The 25,237-nt window shown below is 40.1% G+C and overlaps 1 protein-coding gene and 1 pseudogene across 1 annotated transcript; both read left to right on the forward strand.

Annotated features, from left to right (window-relative positions):
• The first annotated feature begins 1,760 nt into the window (after positions 1-1,760).
• LOC120622394 (uncharacterized) lies at positions 1,761-1,879 on the forward strand (annotated as a pseudogene).
• Positions 1,880-7,454: 5,575 nt separating this feature from the next.
• On the forward strand, positions 7,455-25,094 carry PPM1G (protein phosphatase, Mg2+/Mn2+ dependent 1G). The gene is made up of 10 exons (XM_039887550.1): positions 7,455-7,831; positions 19,805-19,874; positions 20,361-20,446; positions 20,787-20,919; positions 21,597-22,012; positions 22,584-22,718; positions 23,034-23,268; positions 23,635-23,764; positions 24,061-24,163; positions 24,475-25,094. Exons 1-10 carry the CDS (start codon positions 7,712-7,714, stop codon positions 24,679-24,681), a joined length of 1,635 nt encoding a protein of 544 aa, XP_039743484.1. The 5' UTR covers positions 7,455-7,711; the 3' UTR covers positions 24,682-25,094.
• Positions 25,095-25,237: the final 143 nt, after the last annotated feature.

Consider the following 25,237-nt stretch of genomic DNA (forward strand, 5'->3'; position numbering starts at 1 on the left):
CTCTGTGTTTTATTGGCATAAAAGTAATACCTGTCTTATCTCACATGGATGTTGTAAATTTAAAATAATTATCAGGTCATTCTATAGTTTTTCCTGGGCCAAAAGCCCTAATGTATACCTTTTCTGTTTATTTTCATATACTTAATTTACCTTTGTTATAGTAATAAAGTTAACTTTCCTAAATCTAAAGTTATTTCCTGTAAAAACACATCAGACTTTAAGGAAAGGCTTTGGAGATCTTTTTTAGCACTAGAAGTCTAGGACTCCATTATTTCACAGCTCACAGCTGTACTGCCAGGCTTGGATCAGAGAGCAAAATTCAATTAAACAAAAACTTATTTAGTGCCAACTATGTGCCAGGCACTAGGTTAAGCAGTAGACAAAGTTCCTGTCCTCAAAGAGTTCATATTTATTTGAGAAGATATCTGTGTAAACAAAAAAGTTACAATACTAACAAGTGCAACAAAAGAAGTAAGTATAAAGTTCCATACGCTGAACAGGGAAGTCCATGATTGACTTCACAGATGAAAGATACCTGGGAAGATGTGATAGGCTGAATAATGGTTCCCAAAGATATCCACGTCCTAACCTCGAATTTGTGACTGTTATCTCATTTGGCAAAAGGGACTTTGCAGGCATGATTAAATTAATGATTTTTAAATGGGGAGATTATCTTGGATTATCAGTATAGGTCCTAAATGTAATCACAAATGCCCATAAAAAGAGTGGGGCAGAGGAAGAATTGACTACAGAAAAGAAAGAAATGTAACCATGGAAGCAAGTGTTTGGAGTGATGCCAAGGAATGCAGGCAGCCTCCGGAACCTAGAAAAGGCAAGAAAATGGATTCTTTCCTAGATCCCCTGGAAGGAACCAGGACCACTGACACCTTAACTTTATACCTGTGAAACTGATTTCAGACATCTTGCTTCCAGAACTGTAAGAAAATAAATTCGTGGTGGTTTAAGCTGTGATAATGTGTTACAGCAGCCATAGGAAACTAATTCATAAGGTTTCATGGACAGCAAGGCTGATGCCTGTCTGACCTGAGTTTTAAAGGATGAATAGGAATTCAACTAGCAATGAGGGGAGAGAAGAACACACCAGAGAAGACTGACCTCTCCTTTTCTCTGACTCTCCAGTCTCAGAAGATAGAAAATTGGACCATAAATCCTACGATTTTTCCACTCCAAGTTTTGTGGCATATGCCTTACTTTTTACCAGTAAGACTTGAAGATTTCCAACGTAGATGTTATTTTTCTTGCCTTTACCTCACCTTTGGTTTTTCAGTTTGAAATTTAATATTTGTTTTTACAAAGTTTCTTACATCTGGGGGAGAAGAGGAAACTCTCCAGGTAGAACAGTATTAAGAGAGTAAATAAGAAAACTACAGAGAGAATCTGATAAGGACACTTTCTTTTTGGAGGAAGCTTGGGAAGAGAGTGACAAAGCCTTCTCCAAAAACAAATAAAATAACTCCTTGCCTGATTGTTTGCAACTAAGAGAAACAAAACGTAAGAGCTCTAACTGGGTATAATTGAAGAGAAAATAAATTAATTCACTCAGAACCCAGCACAGAGACACAAGGATATACAGTATATATTTAAGAAAGAGGGAGGATAGATTGAGAGCCCCAACATGTATAATGAGAGTTCTAGAAGAAAAAGAGAATGATGATAAAACAGTGTTCGAAAACATGAGACAAGCATTTTTAAGTATTAATGAAATACATTAGTCCTCAAATTTAAAAAATAAGCTTTTAGTCTACGACCATGCTACCCTGAACAAGCCCAATCCCATCTGATCTTGGAAGCTAAGCATGGTCGGGCCTGGTTAGTATTTGGATGGGAGACCACCTAGGAAGACCAGGTGCTATAGGTGTAAAAATTTAAAAAAATAAGGGATTGTAAGTTGACAAGGTCCTTGCAATCTGTGAGGTTAACCAAGGGTTGCCTCGTCTAAAAAAAATAAAAAATTAATAAAAATAAAAAATAAGCTTTTAGTACTGATACATCATAGGAACATTTGCACAACATCAAGAATAAATAGAAATAAAAGATATCAGAGATGGGAACAAAAAAACCAGATTACCTAAGAAACAACAGTCAGACTGATGAAAGACTTCACTGTAAACCCAGAATGAATGAGGCAAAATACATTTCGATATAGCAGAAACAATTAAGAGATTAAAAATACTCCAAAAAATCTCACTGAAAGACCTATTTATAAATAACAATTTATAAAACTGATTGGGCAAACTTCCACTTCTGGCCATGATGGTATAACAGCAACCAAATTTACCCTCCTGCCTTAATTATCTAGAAAACTAGACAAAAGATATAAAGCAATAGTTTTCAGACATTGGCTAACAGGCAGTGCAGGATAGTAATCCCTGAGAGAAGGAAAACAAATGAAATGAATCCTAAGAGTACCCCAGCTTACTGCCTAGAAAGAATTTTCAGGCCACTTTGTAGAGAGAGGAAACCCAAACAGAGCCTGACAATCTCACTACACTGAGAGGACAGAGTTTGGAGTTCAGGGAGGCTAAGGTGGCTAACATTTTCAGAGTACCAGGAAGGATGCAGCTGTACACAAAGAGAACTATGGAACTCTGCAGAAAGACCTTGTTAAGATTTTGCCAGAGCTAAAACATACACACGAGGAAACTACCATTGTTGAGAACCATTTGAGAGGAGTAGACCGAACAATCTTCCAACAAAAGCCACTTTGGTGGACAGGGTAGCAGGATTCCCACTGGCAGATTTCTTTTTATTGCTGTTTGTTCTTTTGTCCCTAGAAAATTGTAGAGCTAAGTGATTACAAATGTGCAGTCATTTGTTACTTTGAATATGAGCTTCGGTTAAGAACTTTTGCCCTTGTGATGACTACAAGAAGCAGCAGGACTTTTCTAAGAAATATTATGGTTCTCTTGGGCCAATCTGTCTGACTCAATATGTTCTGTCCTCAGTTCTCAGCAGCCAATATGGCAAAGGAGTTCTCTTACCAAAGTATTTTGAGGAATGGCTAAGAGTGCCACAGATCCTCCCTGGAAATTACTATTGCTTTTGCCAGCTGTCCTTGATCCAGACCACTGCTGTTCTTGAACTCTGCCACCACTTCCTTCAGGCTCTGCACATGACCCCATCCCAATGGACATAGATCTCCTGACTTTATTCCCCAAAGCTCAGTTCAGTTCAGGCCATTTAACAAGACACAGAGGCACAGANAGAAAGAAAGAAAGAAAGAAAGAAAGAAAGAAAGAAAGAAAGAAAGAAAGAAAGAAAGAAAGAAAAGGAAAAAGTCTATGACTGACACCAGAAGTGACTATTCTTCAGATTCCTGATAAGGCAGAGTTGGCTCAGTCTGCCCTCTTCCCGCAACAGGAATCTCCAGACCGTGCCACATTTTGGAATCCTAATGTCAGCAACAGGCATGAGTCCAAGAGAATCTTTCTTTTTCAGTTTAAGGCCTGCTTATTTCTACTCTAGAAAGTTTGACTGAGGAACTATCTTTTCCTTATAGGAAAAACTTACTTCTGCCTTGGCCTGGTCGATGTGATTTCAGGAGACACTTTCCAGACTGGGCATAGTTTGGCTTTACATAACACCACTTTGTGAGATATCAGTGGTTCAGTCCAGCATGTCCTCTTATGTGAAGGGCAAAAATAAGACTGGCACACTCTTCAGGGTGGCTCCAGTTTTGTGATTGCCTGTGAAGAAACACTTGTATAAAAACATACATAGGTTTCCTAAAAACAAATAAGGATATTAAGAGACATTCAAGTCTATATTATTATTTAAGGGAAATAAATTAGCTCTTTCTTCCTGCAAGAACAGTCCTGAGAAAGACAGTTTATATTACTAACAAATAAATTAACCCCAGCATCTCAGTCTGAAACCTTTGAATTGTGATTAATGGACATTTCACAACTATCTTTAGGATAAAGGTGGGTATTTCTTTATGTATGTATAGAGGGCTCATTCCGGTGATGTCTCTGAGAAAAGGCAGACTGCTTCAAAATTATGTCTTGCCTTCTAGAAATATAAAAATGCAACTGATTTTTTAAAAAAGTTTGATATATTGGGCACTCTTTAAAACTTATGAGTACAGAGTATGGCCTAGCCCAGAACCTCAGAAATGGACTCTTTCCCCTCTCCTAGTAACTTTAAAATATCTGTATTCCTTCTTTTTAGCCCTAAATCTTAACCCCACCCCTTTCCCCCCTAATCTTTCACCTTTAATCACACACAGGAAGAAATGTAGTATTAAAACTGCTGAGCTTCCAAAGGTAATATTTTATGACTAGTATAAAATAAGTGAAGGAAGTATAAGAAGGGTCAAAAATAGAATTAAGAACCCCAGGAAAAGCTTAGGGAAAGGGGTAGTTTGGAGGACCCACTTCCCAACTTCTCTTTTCTCCTCTCCTCACTTAACATCTTTCATGTGCAGGTCAGGGATTCTCAATCAGTGGTCTGTTACCCTCTGGGGGTCTTGTATTTCCAAGCCACTATGAATCTTCCATAAGAATTTTAAAACGTTGTGCTTTAAGTTTTATAATATAAGCATTTAGCATATTTGGGATCATCTGGATTAAAACTTTATATTTTTGAATGATCTTGTGTTTAAGTTTACAATTGAACTGGTGTCACATCATATACTAAAGTTAACATTTAACTTTTAAGGCAATATTCCCTGGCCTGGAGTCTCTCGAATACCTTGTTTCCTAAAAACAAATAAGGATATTAAGAGACATTCAAGTCTATATTATTATTTAAGGGAAATAAATTAGGATCTGCAGAAGTATGTCTCAGTGGTTCACAATTTCTCATGTTTGAAAAACACTGGCTTAAACCACCTTCTCTTTTTCCTTTCTCTCATGAGAGGTAACTGGAAAGAGGCTCATGAGAGGCTCAAAAAAGGTTTTAAAAATGTCTAATATTTTTCAGTTTATCTTCATAGTTTGACTAATTTGAGAGACAAGAAAATATAAGCAAGTTAGTGATTTCTTAAAAAAAAATAAAGCAAAGATGATACTGTGGTATATAATTGTGAATATGTATAATTACCAAATGCTTAGAATTAGTCATTTTCTATACACAACAAACCAATCCCATATCTTTATCCCTTGTTAAATGAACTTGGTGTATATTTCAGAGACCCTTTTTTTTTTTAATTCAGGCCAGCCGCTAGATGTTTAGGAGTTGCTTCTGTTACTATGTATGATTAGTCAGATTTTTGAAACTCATATTTTAAAGACAGATTCAGGAAAATAAACCTGTGAATATGTTTTTTTTTGTTTGTTTTAGTTACCCGCTCCCATCCTGTCCCCCACTCCGCCCCCCATCAAAGCATGAAACCTTTGTGTCCTTGGAAGTGTACTGTAGCGGTTTGAGGGGAAATGGGGATGGAGTAGGGACAGGATAATCTTCATATTTTGTCTCTCTTCCCATCTCTTTCCGTGAGCCCCTTAGTATCTCCATTGCCCCTCTCTGAGACACCACTGCCCTCCCAGGGGCCTCACTTTTTCCTAGAGTCATATTTTCTTTTCCACTTTTTCCCTTCTCTATTTTTCTTCCATTATTTCCCCGCAGGAAATCTATTTTTTGAGAACATAATTTAATAATTTAATGTTATTTCCATCCCTTATTTGGCATGTGATTATGGATACTTAATAAATGGTAGTCTTTTGGTTGAATAACAATACAATATTCAAGCAAACTCAGCACTTTATATTCAGCTCCTCTTAACCTTAAAGCAATCTGGAAAAGTAGATATTGCATGTCTGTTTTATAGATGAGAGAGAATAAGTAACTTGTGAAAAACCACATAGGGAATATATGTCAAAACTCATGCTTTTTTCATTTTTAGAAAAAAAAAAAAAAGAGGCTCATATTCTTTTTACACTGCCTTTGTCAGAGATCTTAGCCAGGTTTATGATGACCTAAAAGCCTGATTAACATCTCTTCTACTCTCGTAGTCTAACTTTGATCCAATATTTTTTAATGTTTGAATATCTAGTTGTCATTCTTAAATTGAACACATAATTTTCCCCCAGAACTAGCACCCTCCCACCACACCATTTTCTGTTAATGGCTCCACCGATTTTTGTCATTCAGGAGCAAAACCTTGGTGTTTATTCACTCAACAAATCTTTAAATACTGCTGGGGTATACAGTGGTAAGTTTGCCTTCATAAAGGCTTATAGTCTATCAGGAAAGACAAAACAAGTGGGGACCGAAACTAGAGTAGGGATATTAGGGAAGACTTCCCCAAGGAAATGATGATAAAGCGGGTGGGTGGGGAAATTTGCTCCATGGGTGAAAACATAGGAAGAGAAAGCACGTCCAAAGACACATTGCTGAAGCACTAAATTGTAGTGGAAATGGAAAGTGGGGGAGACGTGCTAGAATCGGTTCGGGCATGAAGGGTCTGGTAAACTGTTTAAGGAATTTGGAGTAGGTCTCTGAGGAGGAGGAGGAGGCCATAAGTTTTGTATTTTAAAAGTCGATCTGCTCATAGTTTGGAGAACATCCAAACTATCTCCCGAATCCCATCTATTGCCAAATCCTGTCGATTTCTAATTGTGTAATTCGTTCATCTCTATTCCCACTGCCACCACCCTAGTCCCAGCCCTTCTCACCTCATGCTTAGATTATGAGCCCTTTAACAAATTATTCTCCAGACTTTATTGCTCCAATGTACACTGCACACAAAAACTAGATTAACAGTCCTAAAATGCTACACCAGGATAACAGTGAAGTCCAAGTCACCCATCTTGGCACTTATGACCATCTCTATCCTATCTAATATACTACTTAAAATCACTTTCCAACGAGGCCAGCCAGCTTCCTCAAAAACCCTCGCAAATGCAGTTTAGTCTTTCCTCACCCCTGCAACCTCACATTATTCCCTTCTTCTCCAGCATAATGCACTCCTGAGGCTGCCTGAGAATTCAAGCAACAGAGCGTCTTCTCATTTCTTCCCACCAGTATAAAATGTGACAAACATTTCTGCACTATTTTAACTCGAATGATATCACAAACAGAGGTTTTTATTTTCTTTTGTCAGAAAAGACTCTCCCACATTCTACTCGTATGGGCCTCATGAGGCCTGGTCAGGTACTTCGTGCGCTCACCACGAGTCCAGTTTAACTGAATCGAATCGGACGGGGGCTTGCGGAGTCTGAGAGTGCGGTGGGGAAAGAGGGAACTGACACACTGGAGGATGGACCGGAAGCGCCACCACAAAAAATGAGTTTCAGACGAACACGCGAGAAGCCGGGGCAGAAGGGCAAAGACCGGGAACGGCAGGGAACAACTACACGAGAACAGCTGCCCGTGGGGCCGCAGGAGGCAGGCGGCGGCGGCAGTTGGTGGGCGTGGCCACGCCAGCCTCGCGGCCGCGGCAGTTGGGCCGGCCGTTGTCCGCGCGGGCGGGGCGAGTTGCTAAGGAAATGACTGCCCCGAGCGCCGCGCCGCGCCGCGCCGCGGCGGCCGGGCGGGGTCTGGAGCGGCGCCGTTTCCGCTTCCGCTCCCTCTCTGCTCCCGTCCCGTTACCGCCTCCTGGCCGGCCTCGCGCCTTTCACCGGCACCTTGCGTCGCCGCGCCGCCGAGCCAGCTCTTGCTACGCGCGTCCCCGGGGCTCCCGGCTTCGGCGCCGGCACGGGTCGCGCCTCGCTCAACTTACCCCTGAGGCCGCCGGCCAGCTGCCGCCATGGGTGCCTACCTTTCCCAGCCCAACACGGTGAAGTGCTCTGGGGACGGGGTAGGCGCACCGCGCTTGCCGCTACCCTATGGCTTCTCCGCCATGCAAGGCTGGCGTGTCTCCATGGAGGTGAGGCGGGAGGGGCCCATAGGCTGGCCGCTGTAGGGCGGGAACCCGTTGGAGAAAGGGGGATGGGGTCATCACCGGGGAAGTGTCCGAATGAAGAGCCTGCGGCCCCAGCGGCAGTTTGGGGGGCGGCACCGAGAGCGGGCCCGTGGGTGAGAGAGAGCTGCCGGTGCTGGGGGACCGTGTGCCGGTGGCTAGCTTGGCCGCGAGATCTTGGCCATGTGGGGAGAAGCACCTTCCGCCCACTGACCGCCCTCTCCCCATGCCTTCGCGCCATCGTCTCGTGCCAGCACAGCCCTCCAGGCTCATAAGCGGTGTGAGGTTTAATGTGGAAGTAAAGATGAAAAGGAGTATTTTATATTTATTTACTTTTGCAAGGAAGAAGCGAATAGATGTGAATGACTACTTTAAGAAAAATTTTTTTCTAATTTTAAATATGCGGGAGGCCTCTTTGGGCGAAGAGTTTGACAGGGAATGGAAGCCGGGTAAATAGTCTGTTTCAAGTTCTGAACACCTAGTTAGTTGCCTGGCCATGTTAATTTCAGAGGCTGAACCTGACCTCCAAGAATTGTCACTCGTTTGTAATCTCTTCAGGGCCCTTTACGGCTTTTGGAAAACTTAAATGTGTCAGTATTTTTCCTGTTTTAAAAAATTATGCTTGATATTTTTCCTCGGGATTTTTTGAAAACTTAGTAATTGTCATTTGCTTGTGCTTGTTGTAGTTTATAGTTTCCTTAATTTTCAATAATTTCAATATTTTTTGTCTTAACCGACAGAAAACTGATTTTTTTCTTCTAGAAAACTTCACTCTGGGTAAATGGGGAAAAAGAAAAAGTGGATAAAAAGGAGTACTATTGGATAAAACGATTGTGAAACTACAAAGGAGAACAGGGAAAATTATGGTAGAAGGAAAGGGAGAAAGACATGTGTAAGATGTGTCTTTGTGAAGAATATTGTTTGATCTAGGCAGAGGGGCCAGAGAAATGCTCAGCTTATGTCTGGGATTGAAGGTTTATCCACTTACTGGGTGGGCTTCAGGTAACAGCCAAATACTGTCTCCCTTGGGAATTTCTTCAAATCCTATGCTCCTCCCTGTGGTTAGCTCTGGAATGACAGTATAAACTTAAAAGGTTTGTTCTCAGACTCAAATTTTATACCCACAGCAAACTTTTAAAACAGTTCTATCATTAAGTATAAATTTCAAGATAGGAGGGGATCCTGTAGTTTATCTGGGCTAGTTTGGCTTCCACATTTTACAGCTCAGAATTTGAGACCTGGAAAAGTTAGGACACTTGTGTTGTGGTGCAGATAATCTGTAGGATGAAATCAAGACACTGGACATTTGTCATCTGTGTCAACATGAAGTATAGTGTTCATATTTCATTGTGGTGCACAGTATCAATCTTAACTGGTCAGTAAATGTTATTAGCTGTTAGAAATATCCGGATATAATTTCAAAAGGAAAACATTTATGCGAGTCTGGGGTTTGGGTTAGTTGGTAGTTTGGAGGTTCCATTTCTGTGGCATTTTCTGTTAATGTAAGATTTGAAGCGACTATCTGATCTCACAGTAAGGCTTTTCCTTCAGATTTCTCATTCTCTATTTTCCATGTTCCCCTCTGCTGTGGTTTTTCCATCTCTTTAGTACTCTTCTTTCTAGTTTTATCAGTTGAGTTGCTTGGATATTGAGTTTTCCAAGTCATTTCCCCAGTGATTCTGTGCTGTTTGCTTTCTTGCATGCAGGGCATTTCCCTTTATTTCTCCTGCGGTAATTAGAAAATGGCTTTTTTCATGAGGGACTGTTTGGGTTTTAGAGATCTTGCTAGACTATTTCTTAAATCCTAATCTTCCTCCTGAGGTAACTGCTCAGGGTGTTAAAATCTTCCCTCTATTCTGTTTCTGAATTTACCTTTGAATAGTTAAATATACCTAAACAAATCCTCTTGAGATCCTGTTTGGGAATCCTTTTCTGTTTCCATGGTATTTTTTCTTCTGGCTTTGTTTCCTTTCTCCCCAAAGTATAACTTAGTTTCTTTGGTATGGTAAGAAAATAATTATGACTTCTAGGCTCTTGAGTAATCTTATCTGTTCACAAAGTGTACTTCTGTTCCTCTTAACCTTTAGGGTTTAATTTCACCAATTAAGTCTATTGACCTAATTTGCTTGGTCCTAATGATTCAGTTGAGGTAAGTTTACCATACCAATACACACTACAAAGGTTGCTAAAATCCTGATGATGCATTGATTCAGCCTTAGTACTATTTTACCCCTTTTCTTGAGGCAAGGATGGCAACTATCAATAGCTGGCATTTTATACTTTCTGCCTCTCTCCAGCCCCTGTTGCTGTGGAACCAGGGTGTTTTGAGGAGGGGTTATCAAAATACTACAGTTGATGTTCCCTTCCTTTCTTCCTTCTCCATGGTTTGGAGGGACCCTCAAGCTGGTTGAGGTATGTATTTGGGGGGTTAAGAGGTAGGTTGTGGAAGGGTGCTTGAGAAGTATATTTGGAAAGGCTCTGAGTTTTTGGTGGCTTATGAGAAGTCCAATCTGAAAACAGTTTTTATCGATGTAGTCTTCACTTGATCTTAGCTAAAGGCCGAGAAGCTATTGACGTAGTCTTAAAGGGACAAAGGTACTTACCGTTTTTGGTTGTGTGATTCTTTGGAAGTGACAAAATTGCTTTCTACGGGAAGTTAGGATTTTCCTAAAAAATTCTATAAATTATATTTGCCCTTTTTTTAAAGGCAGTATCAATACCTTGAGTATAATCTTGATTAGGCTAGCTGTTCACTGCCATATAGAAGCTGGGTTATTAATGGCCATAAAGAATTGAATGTAGATAATGTTTAGCAGAAAATTCTTAAGGTATCTGCATGACAGTTTCAATCATTCTATTAATGGAGAAAAATATAAAATGAGCTACCTCAAGCATTGTGTGGGGTTCCACTTGAAAGAGGGCATCTGAGGATAAAGAGCATTTATGTCTGATCCTCAGATTAGTGTCTCATCTCTGTAGCTTAGTGAACCAGGTCAAAACTCCTTTGTCTAGGATACAGTTAAGCAACTTTTATAAAAGGGCATTCTTTTTATTTAATTAGCATGTAGTACCTCTTCACAATTCAAAGATAGTATGAAATGATATCCATGAATATGGAGAAATTGTTTGCTACCATACTGTGCCTTTATAAGTTCTCAAGCAACTGGCTTGAGGTACAATCAGAATTTATTCCTTAAGATTTCAAGAATATTTTACATAAATTATTTCTATTGCCCAGTCCCTTAGCAGTTGCTTCTCCACCCGTGATCCTCTGTTGGATTATCATCTTGGAATTGTACTTTGAGAGGTAAGGACTTGAATTCGAGTGTAGAAATTTAACAGATTTGATCAATAGTTCTTCCTATTTTAAGCTGCCGTTAAAATTATGCCTTCTGGGAAGCACAGATCTTTAGAACTGAACTTAAAACATCACTGATGTTTTTATCGCTGATGTTTAATGGCATGATGTAGACTCAGTACTGATTCTGGAAGGAGTCGTTTTATGTTTCTCTGTACTTCTAGTTCAAAGATGGAGTATATCAATCATATATAATATTTGAAAATATATGCACAAGTCACTTTTGAAACACCTTTGAGATATAACTCAACATATACATGTAGAGTGTACATTTCAATGGTCAATATATTCAGAATTCTATAGTCATCACCACTATCAGTTTTCATTACCAAGTTACTGCCTAGCCTCGCTCCTCTAAATCCTAGCAATTTACATTATGTTTCTATAGATTTGCCTATTCTGAACATTTCATATAAATTGAATCATAAGTATGTCACTTTTTATGTCTGGCTTCTTTTACTAAATGTGATATTATTAAGAGTCATTCATGTTGTATTCTTAATTGGTACTTTATTCATTTTTATGGCTGAATATTCCATTGTATGGCCATTTTGTTTATCCATTCATCAGTTGGTGGATGTTTAGATTTCCACGTTTTGGCTATTATGAATAATGATGTTATGAAACTCATGTGCAAAATTTTGTATGGAAGTAAGTTTTATTTCTCTTGAGTAAACACCTAGGAGTAGAATTGCTGGGTCATGTAATAACTCCACGTTTAACATTTGGAGAAACTGCCTAACTATTTTCAAAAGTGGTTGCACCATTTTACATTCCTACCAGCATTATATGAAGATGTAAATTTATCCATATTCTCCCTACACTTGTTATTGTCTGTCTTTTTTATTATAGCCATTCTAGTGTAGGTGAAATGGTATCTCGTAGTTTTGATTTTTTTCCCCTCATGGCTAATGATGTTTGAGCATCTTTTCTTGTGCTTATTGGCCATTTATATATGTTTGGAGAAATGTCTCTTAAGATCCTTCGTCCATTTTTAATTGGGTTGTCTTTTTACTGAGATGTAAGAGTTCTTTCTATATTCTGGACGCAAGTACTTTATCAGATAGGATTTGCAAATATTTTCTCCCACACTACCTTTCTGTTTTCTTGTTGGTGTTCTTTGGAGCACAAAAGTTTTTAATTTTGAAGTCCAGTTTATCTATTAAGAGCTTTATAGTTTTAGCTTTTATATTTAGGTCTACGATCCATTTTGAGTTATATTTTTGTGTATGGTGTAAGGAAGGAATCCAACTTCATACTTCGACGTGGATATCTAGTTGTCCCAGAATCATTTGTTAAAAAGCCTATTTTTTCCCGTCATTAAATTATCTTAGCATCATTGTTGAAGATCCATTGACCATAAATACAATGGTTTATTTCTGGACTCTTAATTCCATTCATTGATCTGTGTACCTGTTGTTATGCCAGTACCACATTGTCTTGGTTATTATAGCTTCGTGATAAGTTTTCAAATCAGAAAGTGTATTTTCCAACTTTGTTCTTTTTCTTGTTCCTTTTCTGGGTCCCTTGCATTTCCATATGAACTTTAGGATCAACTTGTCAACTTCTGTACAAAAGGCACCTGGGATTTTCGTAGGGGTTGTGCTAATCTGTAGATCAATTGAGGAGTATTACTGCTTTAATATTAAGTCCATAGTTTTCTTGTATTTGCCTGGTTTTGGTATTAGGATAATACTGGCCTCATAGAATGCATTGGAAAGTATTGTCTCTTCTATATTTTGAAAGATTTTGTGAAGAATTGGTATTAGTTTTTTAAATATTTGATAGAATTCACCAGTGAGGCTATCTGAGACTGAGCTTTTTTTCTTTGTGGGAAGTTTTTTGGGGTGTGTGTGTGTGTGTGACACACACACGTACTATTTTTAATTGTGGTAAAATACACATAACATACAATTTACCATCGAAACCATTTTTAAATGGATACTTCAGTAGTCTTAAGTATATTCACATTGTTATACAGCCAATCTCCAGAGCTCTTTCGTCTTGCAAAACTGAAACTCCATACCCATTCAACGACTCCCCATTCCGCCTGCCCCTAGCCCCTACAGCCACCATTCTACTTGGTCTCTATGAATTTGACTACTCTAGGTAGTTGGAAAAGAAATTATGTTTTAGTATTACTCTCTGACTTTTAAAATTATATGATTATATTACCATTGCGCTATAGATTGAATGTTTTGCATCCTCCTAAAATTCAGATGTTGAACCGTAATCCTCATATAAAATCCCCTCATATAAAAAGACAGAATTGCCTTTTTGTGACTAGCTTATTTCAATTAGCATAATGTCTTCAAGATTCATTCATGTTGTAGCATGTGTCAGAATTTCTTTACTTGTTAAGGATGAATAATACTCTGTTGTGTGTATATATCACATTTTCTTCATTCATATGTTGATGGACACTTTGGTCGTTTCTACCTTTTGACTATGAACATGTGTATGCAAATATCTCTTTGAGACACTGATGAGAAGTCCAAGATCAGGGTGTCTGGTGAGGGCCCACTTCCCGTTTCATAGATGGCTGCCTTCTCTGTGTCTTCATAAGACAAGGGAGCTCTTTGGTGCCTCTTTTATAAGGGCACTAATTTCATTCATGAGGACTTTTCCCTCATGACCTCTCAAAGGCCCCACCTCTGGATACCATCACAGTGGAGATTTTCAACATCTGAATTTTAGGGGGATGCAAAACATTTAGTCTATAGCACAATGATAATACATACAAATAATTTTAAAAGTCAGATAGTAATACCAAAACATAATTTCCCTTCCCAACTACCTTCAAATTTTTTCATCTTGATTTGTAAAGATTTAGATTATGTATCATAAATCCAGATGGTTGATCTAGTGACACAGGAATGTTTTGGATATATTTATAACCTTAGGAGATTGACATCAGGAGGATAACCAGGCTTTTATTAATAAAGATCCATTGATTCTCCAGAAGGCCAGAGGGGTCTGTGTGATATATGAATTAGTAAGGCAAAGTCTAAGAGCCCTGGCTCAGGTGACCTATGTATGCAGAGTCATCTATTCCGGACCATCTCAATGGTTATTGTGTTATGATATGATACATCTCTGGGTTCGGAGTAGGAAGTGAAGGAGGAGGTATCCTTAAGGTATTTGTCCTGCGGCATCTGAGAACTCACCATTATATATGCACACATGGAAGTCCTGTGTTGCAGAGCATACTGATAGGCCCCAGAGTTATAAAGAAATTTGAAATGGTCTTTGCTTTCATGATAGTTTACAATCCAGTGTTGGACCTAGGATTCCCTTTTCCCCCATGGAATGTTGGATAACAATACAAGATAGCACATGCTGATTGCCAAATTATTGGTAAAGGCAATAAACATTAAAAGGGGGGAATGATCATAGAGTATTGGTATGAGGGGGGAATGATCATAGAGTATTGGTATGATTGAGAAAGGTCTCTTAGAGGTGGTGATACTAACAGACCTTAAGGAAAGAGTGTAACAGACAAATGAGGAGGATAATAAGAGAATAAAAAGTATTAGGAAGAAAGATTCTAAAGCAGACATGCTTACTATGCTGGGCTGGAGTGGTCAGTGTCAAGAGTGGAGTAGTTTTTTTTTGGGGAATGGTTAAGAGAGCCAAGAGATTAGGTTATAGAGATGAGTGGGAATGATAATTGAATGCCTTAAATTTCCAGTAAATTGTATGAAATCAGTCTTATATGCAGTAGAATCCATTGAAAGTTCTAGCAATAAAATGTTATATTAGGAAAATGAATTTGGCAGCTGGATTACAAGGGTCAGAGAGAGAGTAGAGGAGAGGAGTTAAAAAACTATTAAGAGTAGAGTAGTCTAGAAACAGAGTTATTAAGGAAAACTCTTCAGGACTCAGTGATGGACGGTGGAAAATAGCCAGGAGGTCAAGGAAGACCTGTAGTAGGTGTTGCCTTGGAAGAGTTAAGATTCCATTAACAGGAATGAGACATGTAGGGGAAACTCTGATTTTTTTGGAGACTGTTGAGTTCCTGTTTACGTTTGTTAAGTTGGAGGTGAAGGGACATCCAATAGAAACAGGTAATTGGAGGTATAGAACTACAGTTCTTCACAGAACCCAAAAGAACTTTCAAGAAAGCTGACATGGTTTGTACGATTTGATTATATACAATGGCTGGAGAGAATGAAGCCTGAAAAATAGTTATTTGGATTGCTGTTAAGGTTATTGCCTGCTCTGTGAAGTAAAATTTTGAAGAAAAAGGGTTTGAAGATTAGCAGTTTAAGAGGAAATGTTAATCTAGAGAGGAGATATACTACTTTCAAGGCAGAAGTGAAGTAGAGATTAGATAAAGCTGGAGAAATTTTGAGGTAGAATAGGGGAGATGAGATAGTTCTTGAACTGTGTATGACCTTGATCCAAGTAAAGAAAGGTTAAGCTCATCTGCTAAGAGTGACAGGAGAATATCATTGATAATTTGAACAGTGTGGGAAAGGTTTATGACTGTGGTTAATATATTTAAGAGTCAATGGAGAATACAGAGAAATGCTAAATGGAAGTAATGACCACAATCAACATGATTTCATGACATCTTATGACTACAGTACTTAGTGGCTCTGATTCAGGGGTAAAGAAAGCAGTTGGTCGGGTTATACAAGGTTGGATGAGGATTTCTAGCTTGGTCAGAGACTGTGTTGAAATACTTGGCTCTGGCTCAAAAAGGGACAAGGAGAAAGAAAGACAGGCTAAAGGTAAGGAGGATATTAACAAAGAGGTAAAGGGGAAAATTGAAGTGCTTAGAGAAAGAGAAGTTACTATTGATAATATAGATTCAAAGCCTCACCAAGAAGTGGGGGAGAAGGAAATGTAGGGTAGTTCTAGGAACCGAAACCTCAAGGCGTAAGATGAATCTTTATGGTGGGCATTCCTCTTTGAGAATAAGGATAGAGAAGAAAAATGTGAGCCAGATGCTAAATTTCAGAGAATATATATTTATACGTTAAATTCCAGTTTACAAAGCACCTTTACATGTTTAGCATCATCCTCACAATCATCCTGTGACATTGTGGGCTATGTAGATATTCTTATTCTGTTAAAAAGGATAAAATTGAGGTGCACCAAGAGATAGCTGGCCAGAGATTGTGAGTTATATGGCAGCATGGCAACTCAAGGCCAATTCATAGGTTTGTTTTGTCGTTATTATTTAGAGTGGAGCAATATGGCTTACTGTACAAAAAGAAAAGTAGAAAAGTAGAAAGTAATTATTACCAAAATCTCACTCTCCACTAAGATTGATATATGATCTTCCAGACCTCTAGCATATTTATACAGGTACTTTTTTTTTCTTTTTATTACTTAATATGTTGTGAACTTATTTCCAAACTAACACATATTCATCATTTCTGACAGCTGCATATATTCCTTTGGAGGAGGGATATAGCATTTGTAATGTAATCTATTTGTGGAAATTTAGATGGTTATAATTGTTTTATTATAAATAATACTGTAATGAGCATTATTATACATATCTTTACACCCTTATTACTTCCATAAAATAAACTTTTAGAGGTGGAATTACTAGATTAAAGGACATGGACATTTAAAATTTTGATACGTCTTACCAAACTGCCCTCTAGGAAAGCTGTACTAATTTATATGCCTGTTGATAAGGATATGAGAATGGGTTTTTACTTCACTCTTATTACCACTGAATATTATTAATCTTTTTCATCCTAATTTGCAGAAAGGGATAGTTTCTTGTTTTTAATGTGCATTTCTTTGATGCTGTTGAAGTTAAATACTTTTTCATATGTTCACTGAGGCACTAGATATTCTGCTTCAAGATCACATACACTCTTGTGAGAAACAGATGAGGAAGTCAAAGAGATGGTTTGAATAAAGGTATGGGTTCAAAACAGATGGTACAGCTGTAATCTAGAGTGGCACTGAAGGATGGAGAGGGACAAGTTGATTCTCTTATTCCACTAGAAACGAGTGGACAGGACAACTGTTCCTCGTCCTCTACCCAAAAAGTGGAATTAGTTGGACTAGTTTCTTAAATTTTAGTAATATGTTTTAAAAGCATTTAATTTACTTTTGAAAAAGCTAAATATTCCCTTTGCACTCTCATGCCCTCCCATTTCTGTGTATCCTTGTAGTATTATATAGTATGAAAAAGCAGGTATCTATCCCTATGCTTTCTCTTCTTAGGCAAAAGGCAGCTTACTAAATATATGACTCTGCACTTGGCTTTCCTTATTTAACAAAATATCTGAGAGATCTTCCATGGATTTTTTTTTAAAGGAAAACAATATTTATGGAACAATAATTTACTAAAATGATTTTAATTTAATGTTACTTAAATGTATACAAATACAAAATGGACATTATGCCAACAAACCATACTGCAAAATCAACAGAATTAAAATTAGTGCTAATATGACACTGAAACTAATTAGACACAGCATAACTTAGGTAGGAACTACTGAGGTACAGTTTTGTTTTTTTTTTTTAAGAGGTACAGTTTCTTAACGGGTTTAGTATGCCTATACTACACTGTGTCTCATGCCAGTTCAGTTCTCCCACTGCTTTTCTGTAATCCAACCCAGTCCTCCTTACTTTGTTCTACTTTTTCTATATGATTTACCTATTTATTGTGTTTATTTTATATATCTCTCATTAGAATATGTTTTTTATGAAGTATGAGTCTTTATTTTATTCACTGATATTTATGTACTCAGAACTCATCATGGCACATAATGGATACTCAAATTTTAAGTACTCAGAACTCATCATGGCACATAATGGATACTCAAATTTTTGATGAATGAATGAACAAATGAATTATTATTATTATTATTATTATTTATACCTACAGCACCTGGTCTTCCTAGGTGGTCTCCCATACAAGTACTAACTAGATCTGACCCTGCTTAGCTTCCAAGATCAGCCATCCAGCTTGTTCAGGGTGGCATGGCCGTAGACCATGGACCGTGGTTCCACTGGGATGCAAACCCAGGACCTTCTGCATGTAAAGCGGACATGCTAACCGCTACACTATGGAACCATGTCCACAAATGAATTCTTAAGCACTTTAAAGTCTGAGAACTACTGGTAGAGGATGCGGGGGGATTAGACAATTATAAAAACAGGCAAGAAGGTGCTGAGTGTGAGAGAAGAAGAAGACCTAGTAAAATAAACCCTGGCTTAGAGGGGAGGGAGGCTATTGTGGTTGGTGGTAGAGTGTTTGGAAGAGGGGCAAGGTGACCTTTGGTCTGTGGCGCTCTCTAGATCCTGGGGATGAGGCTAAGTGGCAGTTGGCAATGACCTTAGATAGGCCATCAAGAGCCATCCATGGAAGCCCATTAGCTTTTGGAGCATTTTCTTCTGGACACAGTCAGAAGGAAAAACAGAACTGGTTATTTTTCAATGCTCTCCTTCTTACCTTAAAATAACTTATTTTCTAGACTTGTGTAATGAAAGCATAGCCTTATTTCAGGGATAACTTAACCATTGCACTCACATTTTCTAACTACTAATACAATTAGAAATTTTAAAATGCTAATGCCAGAAAGAGAAGGAGAACTACTAACTTACAGAAACTTTTTGTTTGTAGAAAGTACCTGAAAGGAAGGTTGGGTTGTTTTCCAAGATGGGGCAGAGCCAGCTGTGGCACATTTTTACCTGCGTCTGACAGTCTTGGCTGAACTATGGCTTAGCCTGCAATATTAGTTTGGAGTGTCAGAGTTTTGTTATTAGAAAAATTTGGTCAAGCTCAGCCTTCCAACCAGAATGTTGGTGTGGCAGAACCGTTGCAAACCTCTTTTCGGTGTGCTATACCATCAGAGTGGAATGATATCTCAGTTCTGGCTTGGGGGTAGGAGAAGGGCAGGCTGATTATATAGGGTATTGTAAATTCCAGTTAATAAATCCTAAACATAGTGTAGTTTAGTAGTAGTATTTGTTGGGAAGGTATTCTTTTGTGAATATATCCTCCACCTATCCTAAGAGTAACTTCTTAGGCAAGTTCAAACTTTGAGGGAAGAAGGGAATAATTTTTATAGATGGGTTTTTTTGGAGGGGAGAAGGACGGAGAGTAAATGTATATAGCTGTACAAATCTCTAGTGCTTTCACTTAGGCAGTCTTAGAATTCTAGAAATTTTTCCAGTTCATAATGCCTCACGGTCTCATTTTGCTACCTTCCCTAACATTTTCTTCCTTGAAGTTCACTGATTTATGGAATGGGTCTGGAAGTGACTTTAAAGATCCTTTATTCTGGTTCTTCCCATAGTTGCCACAAGTCCAAAAGGGTCAGGTCTAGAGTTCCAACAGCCAAGCATTCTGCCATCTAAACTGAGACTGAGACCTCTTCCTAGGCCGAGGCTGCTAGACTGCAGAGCTAGTGACCCTTCTTTCCTTTTCCTCTCTCTCCTGTACTTTTCTTAGTTTATCATTCCATCTTCCTTTCTTATTTCTAGGCCACATAGGGAAGGGTTAGTGAGATTAAGTTATGAACTTGATCCTCATGACCAGAGGTGCACAAGGAAGAATATTCTTTAACCTTGAGAAATGCTAATTATGCTCTTCTTTTTCCTAGGATGCTCACAACTGTATTCCTGAGCTGGACAGTGAGACAGCCATGTTTTCTGTCTACGATGGACATGGAGGTAACGTTAGCAAATCATATTGGTAACATTCTAACACCCCAATTCCAGATTTAACAGGGTAAGAACAGGTCCTTTGTTCTTTTACTTTCCAAGGTTCTGGTCCTCAGGTAATCATTTCCTGCCTGGTGCTGTTTTCTCCATTCTGCCATTCTTCCTTCCCAATGTATTGGTTCATAATCTCACCAGGCCTTGTTTTAATCTAAGAAGGCCTCTTTCTACATTAGCATTTATCTTTTTTTCTTTTTCACTGAAAACTAGTATATAAATGAGAAAAGACAAAGGATATGTTAATATAACCCTGAGAGAGGTGATGGTGAAGTCCATTTTCTGAATCAGAACTTCTCAAACGTTGTCTTTCAGATAGCTCTGGGTTGTGCTAAGATATTCATCTCAACCTTTGGAGTTCACTCCAATATGGCATATAGATATTATATCACTTTGTATGTTTGGGGAGCAGTGCTCCAGGTGACCTTACCTTTCTTCTAGGGGAGGAAGTTGCCTTGTACTGTGCCAAATATCTTCCTGATATCATCAAAGATCAGAAGGCCTACAAAGAAGGCAAGCTACAGAAGGTCTGTCTTCCCACAATATTCATTTTTCACTTCCGTAGGCTTTCCCTTGTTTCCCAGTCCTTGGCTTTTCCTTTCTCTTTGCTACATAGCTTCTTGCTGCATTTCTTCTTAAAGGATTCTGCCTAAAACGAGTTTATTCCCATCTGGGCCTTTTTAGAGCTGCTTTGTTATTCCCAGGTCTCCTAACTATTTTTTATTTATATATGAGTGTCTTGTAGTATGGCGGATCACACCCTAGTTTGCATCCCAATCTTGTAAGCAGAGTTGTATATAGGCAATTCATTTTATACCTGCTGTATTTTTTCCTGCACTTGCCTCATACTATTTTGCTTTTATTTAGGCTTTGGAGGATGCCTTCTTGGCTATCGATGCCAAATTGACCACTGAGGAAGTCATTAAGGAGCTAGCACAGATTGCAGGGCGACCCACTGAGGATGAAGATGAAAAAGAAAAAGTAGCTGATGAAGATGATGGTGAGTATGGCTCCCTTGTTTGAGAAGAAGTAAACATTTTAAAGTACTATTCTTTAGTATATGTTACTATATAAATTCTAAGAGAGGATGACTTCCTAGGAACCTGGAGAGTCCTCACGTAAAAAAACCCTGTGTTCTCCAGCACCACATTTGGTTATGGAAAAGAGAAAGAATTAACCTTTGTTGAGTGCCTAGTGCTGTAGTTGTAAACATTTTTATATGCTTTTTTTTGTCATTGTGATGGGGTCTTTCTGATTCCTATTAATGTTTGTGTCACCTTTTTTCAAGACCAGAGCTGTCATTAGCCCCAGCAGCCAGTCATTAAGCCTGGGCTATAGGCCTAAACTAGCACTGTGGGCTTCCTAGGTCCTCAGCCAGCATAGAGGTTCCTCCAACTTATAATAAAGATTGAGAGGTGATAAGGAAAATATAGTAATTGGTGTACTTTTGACTAAAGGGGGTAAAAGACAAAGACCAAAGGAAGTCTATGGAGGCAGATGTTACTTGAGAAGGAAGCAAAGGGATGTTTTTCTGAGACTTGATAAGTGAGAGGAGCCTTAAGAGTAGGAAGTGGTGGGGAAGTTGATACTTAGGCTCAAGGGCAGTGGAGGTAGTGAGAGGGACTAAACCCATGAGGAGTCTGGCATGGGGGCGCTGATTTAGCCTCTTACCTGCAGTGGACAATGAGGAAGCTGCACTGCTGCATGAAGAGGCAACCATGACTATTGAAGAGCTGCTGACACGCTACGGGCAGAACTGTCACAAGGGTGCTCCCCACAGCAAATCTGGAGCTGGGACAGGCGAGGAACCAGGGTCCCAGGGCCTCAATGGGGAGGCAGGATCTGAGGACCCGTCTAGGGAATCTTCTTCAGAGGAAAATGGCCCCACAGCCAAGGCCCACACAGGCCTTTCCTCCAACTCGGAACGTGGGACAGAGGCAGGCCAAGGTGGTGAGCCTGGCACTCCCACTGGTGAGGCTGGGCCTTCCTGCTCTTCAGCCTCCGACAAGCTGCCTCGAGTTGCTAAGTCCAAGTTCTTTGAGGACAGTGAGGATGAGTCAGATGAGGCGGAGGAGGAAGAGGAAGACAGCGAGGTAAGGGCCTATTGAGGCAGATAGATGCTCAAGTTGCAGAGAAGGCCCGTTTGGTTGCCATCCATAGCTTTTGACTTTTCTTCTATTTTGACATTATCCCCCAAGACCCGCTATATACTAAGCTTTTCTTGAATTCATTATCTCCACCAACACAGATGCCATTAGCCCTTTTCTTTCTTTGTCGATACACTAACAAATAGATCTAGTTCTGGCCTTTCAGAATCTGTCTCCTAGAGAGAGAATAAGAAGATGGTAGGTGTTACTTTGGTTATTTGGGTATTTTCTTGGCAACTTATTTTCTGGTCATGTTGCCTGGAGGGTGTTATTTGCTGATAGGCCTGGCCTTCCCCAAGGCTTCCTGCTAGTGACTGCTGAGCCCAGTTCAGGATATCAATTATACCTATCCTAGCTTTCTCCCCTCCCCCAGATTTTACGTCATGATCATATAGTTGCCTCTTTCAGTGTTTTTAGGACCTGTGTTCCGTCAGAGCCTCTTGTTTTGAGTAGTAGTTAGAGGAGGTAGGCGGGAGGTCATCCCAGTCTCAGTGGCCTGGGATCATCCCTCTGGCAGGAATGCAGTGAGGAAGAAGATGGCTACAGCAGTGAAGAGGCAGAGAATGAAGAAGATGAAGATGACACTGAGGAGGCTGAAGAGGATGAGGAAGAAGAGGAGATGATGGTGCCTGGAATGGAAGGCAAAGAAGAGGTGTGTGGGGAAGGGAAACAATGAATTTAGAAAAACCAAGAGACAGGTATGAATCCCCTGATTTTGATTTTGGGAGCGGGGATCCCCTTGTTATCTTAGTACTGAAGTCATGGTTATGGGGGTATTCTGCAAAGGGAACTAGGTCTTTTGGGTAGATATTTTTCAGAAAAGGGAAGGAGCAAGCTGTTGTCTTAGGAAAGATTAAAATCTGTGCTCCTTTTGTTGACACTCTCCTAGTCAGAGGAGAAAGCATGGGGAGCACTGATGAGGAGCTTGTGTCCAGAAGCTCCTATGATGCTTTTTCTTCCTCTTAAGCCTGGCTCTGACAGTGGTACAACAGCAGTGGTGGCTCTGATACGAGGAAAGCAGTTGATTGTAGCCAATGCAGGAGACTCTCGCTGTGTGGTATCTGAGGCTGGCAAAGCTTTAGACATGTCCTATGACCACAAACCAGAGGATGAAGTGGAGCTAGCACGCATCAAGAATGCTGGTGGCAAGGTCACCATGGACGGGCGAGTCAACGGGGGCCTCAACCTCTCCAGAGCCATTGGTAAGGGCCAGAAAACTATGGGAAAGATTTCTGGGGTCTTGTTCTCTATTTCAGACAATGTAGTGGCAAGCTTTAATCTTCATAGCCCTTGTATCTTTCTGAGTACTTTTCTATCTACTACCTCTGCACTTAAATGTCTCTATGAGATAGGTAAGATAAGTACTTCTGGATGATGAAAAAGACAGGTTAGTGACTTACATAAGGTTCAACAACCTAAAGTCAAGGCTGGAACTAGAAAAACTAGAACTCAGTTCCCTATTCCACTCGATTATGGAACTTTGTGAAGAAGGAATATGAATGGCAAGGCTTCAAACACAAGTCTATAGGAAGTGCCCAAACTACTCATCAATCAACTATTTATTTCAGGAGACCACTTCTACAAGAGAAACAAGAACTTGCCACCTGAGGAACAGATGATTTCAGCCCTTCCTGATATCAAAGTGCTGACTCTCACTGATGACCACGAATTCATGGTCATTGCCTGTGATGGCATTTGGTAAGCACTGGCAGAATGCCTTAAGTTTTCCTTTTTTTCTGCATCATTGCTTCTCATGTAGGCCTCTGAGCTGTGTTGGCTTAATCATTCCTCTAGGCTGCGTTCAGCACCTTTACTCAAGCTACTCTAGGATTAGAGCCTAGGCACACAGCTTGGTGTCAAGACTCCGAGCCTGAGGCAGAGCTAAGGACAATCTCTGTGGGTGTTCACATTGACCCAGGTTGTCACCTTTCTCTGTACTCCTTTGCTCTGCCTTGGTGGGACTAAAGACAATTCTGACTATTGTTTTTGCCCAGGAATGTGATGAGCAGCCAGGAAGTTATAGACTTTATTCAATCAAAGATCAGCCAGCGTGATGAAAATGGGGAGCTTCGGTTATTGTCATCCATTGTGGAAGAGGTGAGTCCCAGGACAGAGGATAATGGGTGGTCTGCACAAACAAGCTTTACTCTAAGACCAGAGCCTGAGAGCATCGTTCATTAGTGACAGATGCCAAACCCCGACTAGAAAAGTTCCATCTTCCCTCATTTCTCGGCCTTATCCTTGTGCCTCATGGACTAGCAAATGGGCTGTTTTGTGAAACCTGTTGCCTATTTCCCTCTTTCTGCCACCCTGTCTGGCAGGGCCAGCCCTCTAGTGGGACTTTAGTTTTCCAGAAATGTGTTCAAACCCTGAAGCCGTGCTTGATTGAAACCCCATTGTTTTTGTAGCTGCTGGATCAGTGCCTGGCACCAGACACTTCTGGGGATGGTACAGGGTGTGACAACATGACCTGCATCATCATTTGCTTCAAGCCCCGAAACACAGCAGAGCTTCAGCCAGAGAGTGGCAAGCGGAAACTGGAGGAGGTGCTTTCTACTGAGGGGGCTGAAGAAAATGGCAACAGTGACAACAAGAAGAAGGCCAAGCGGGACTAGCTGTTGTCCAGACCCCTGCCCACCGAGACTGTTTTCTGAGCCCTCTGGACCTGAGACTGAGTTTTGTCTTTTTCCTTTAGCCTTAGCAGTGGTTGTGAGGTGTGCAGGGGGAGCTGGGTTGCTTTACTCAGCCCATTCCAAAGAGGGCTCTCTCTCCACACAGCAACCCGGGAGCCTCTGCTGTCTTCCCCAGCCTCCTTCCTCCTTGCTCCTTGGGGCTCATCGCCGGTTCTGTGCCTGTGCTCTGTTGTGTTGGAGGGAAGGACTGGCGGTTCTGGTTTTTACTCTGTGAACTTTATTTAAGGACATTCTTTTTTATTGGCGGCTCCATGGCCCCCGGCCGCTTGCACCTGCTCTCTGTTGTACACTTTCAATCAACACTTTTTCAGACTAAAGGCCAAAACCTAATTGTGCCCATGGTGTCCTTTTTTTCTCCGCTGCCGTCCTGTCTGAGCCACCCAGGGTGCTGGGCCCCAGATTTGACTCAGCATCTACCTAGCCCCTACCTGTGCAGTTCGTGTGTGTGTGTGTGTGTCCGTGTCCCCCTTGGAATCGA

The sequence above is a fragment of the Pteropus medius genome, unplaced genomic scaffold (assembly GCF_902729225.1).
Source record: "Pteropus medius unplaced genomic scaffold, Ma_sr-lr_union100, whole genome shotgun sequence".
Classification (NCBI taxonomy): domain Eukaryota; kingdom Metazoa; phylum Chordata; class Mammalia; order Chiroptera; family Pteropodidae; genus Pteropus; species Pteropus medius.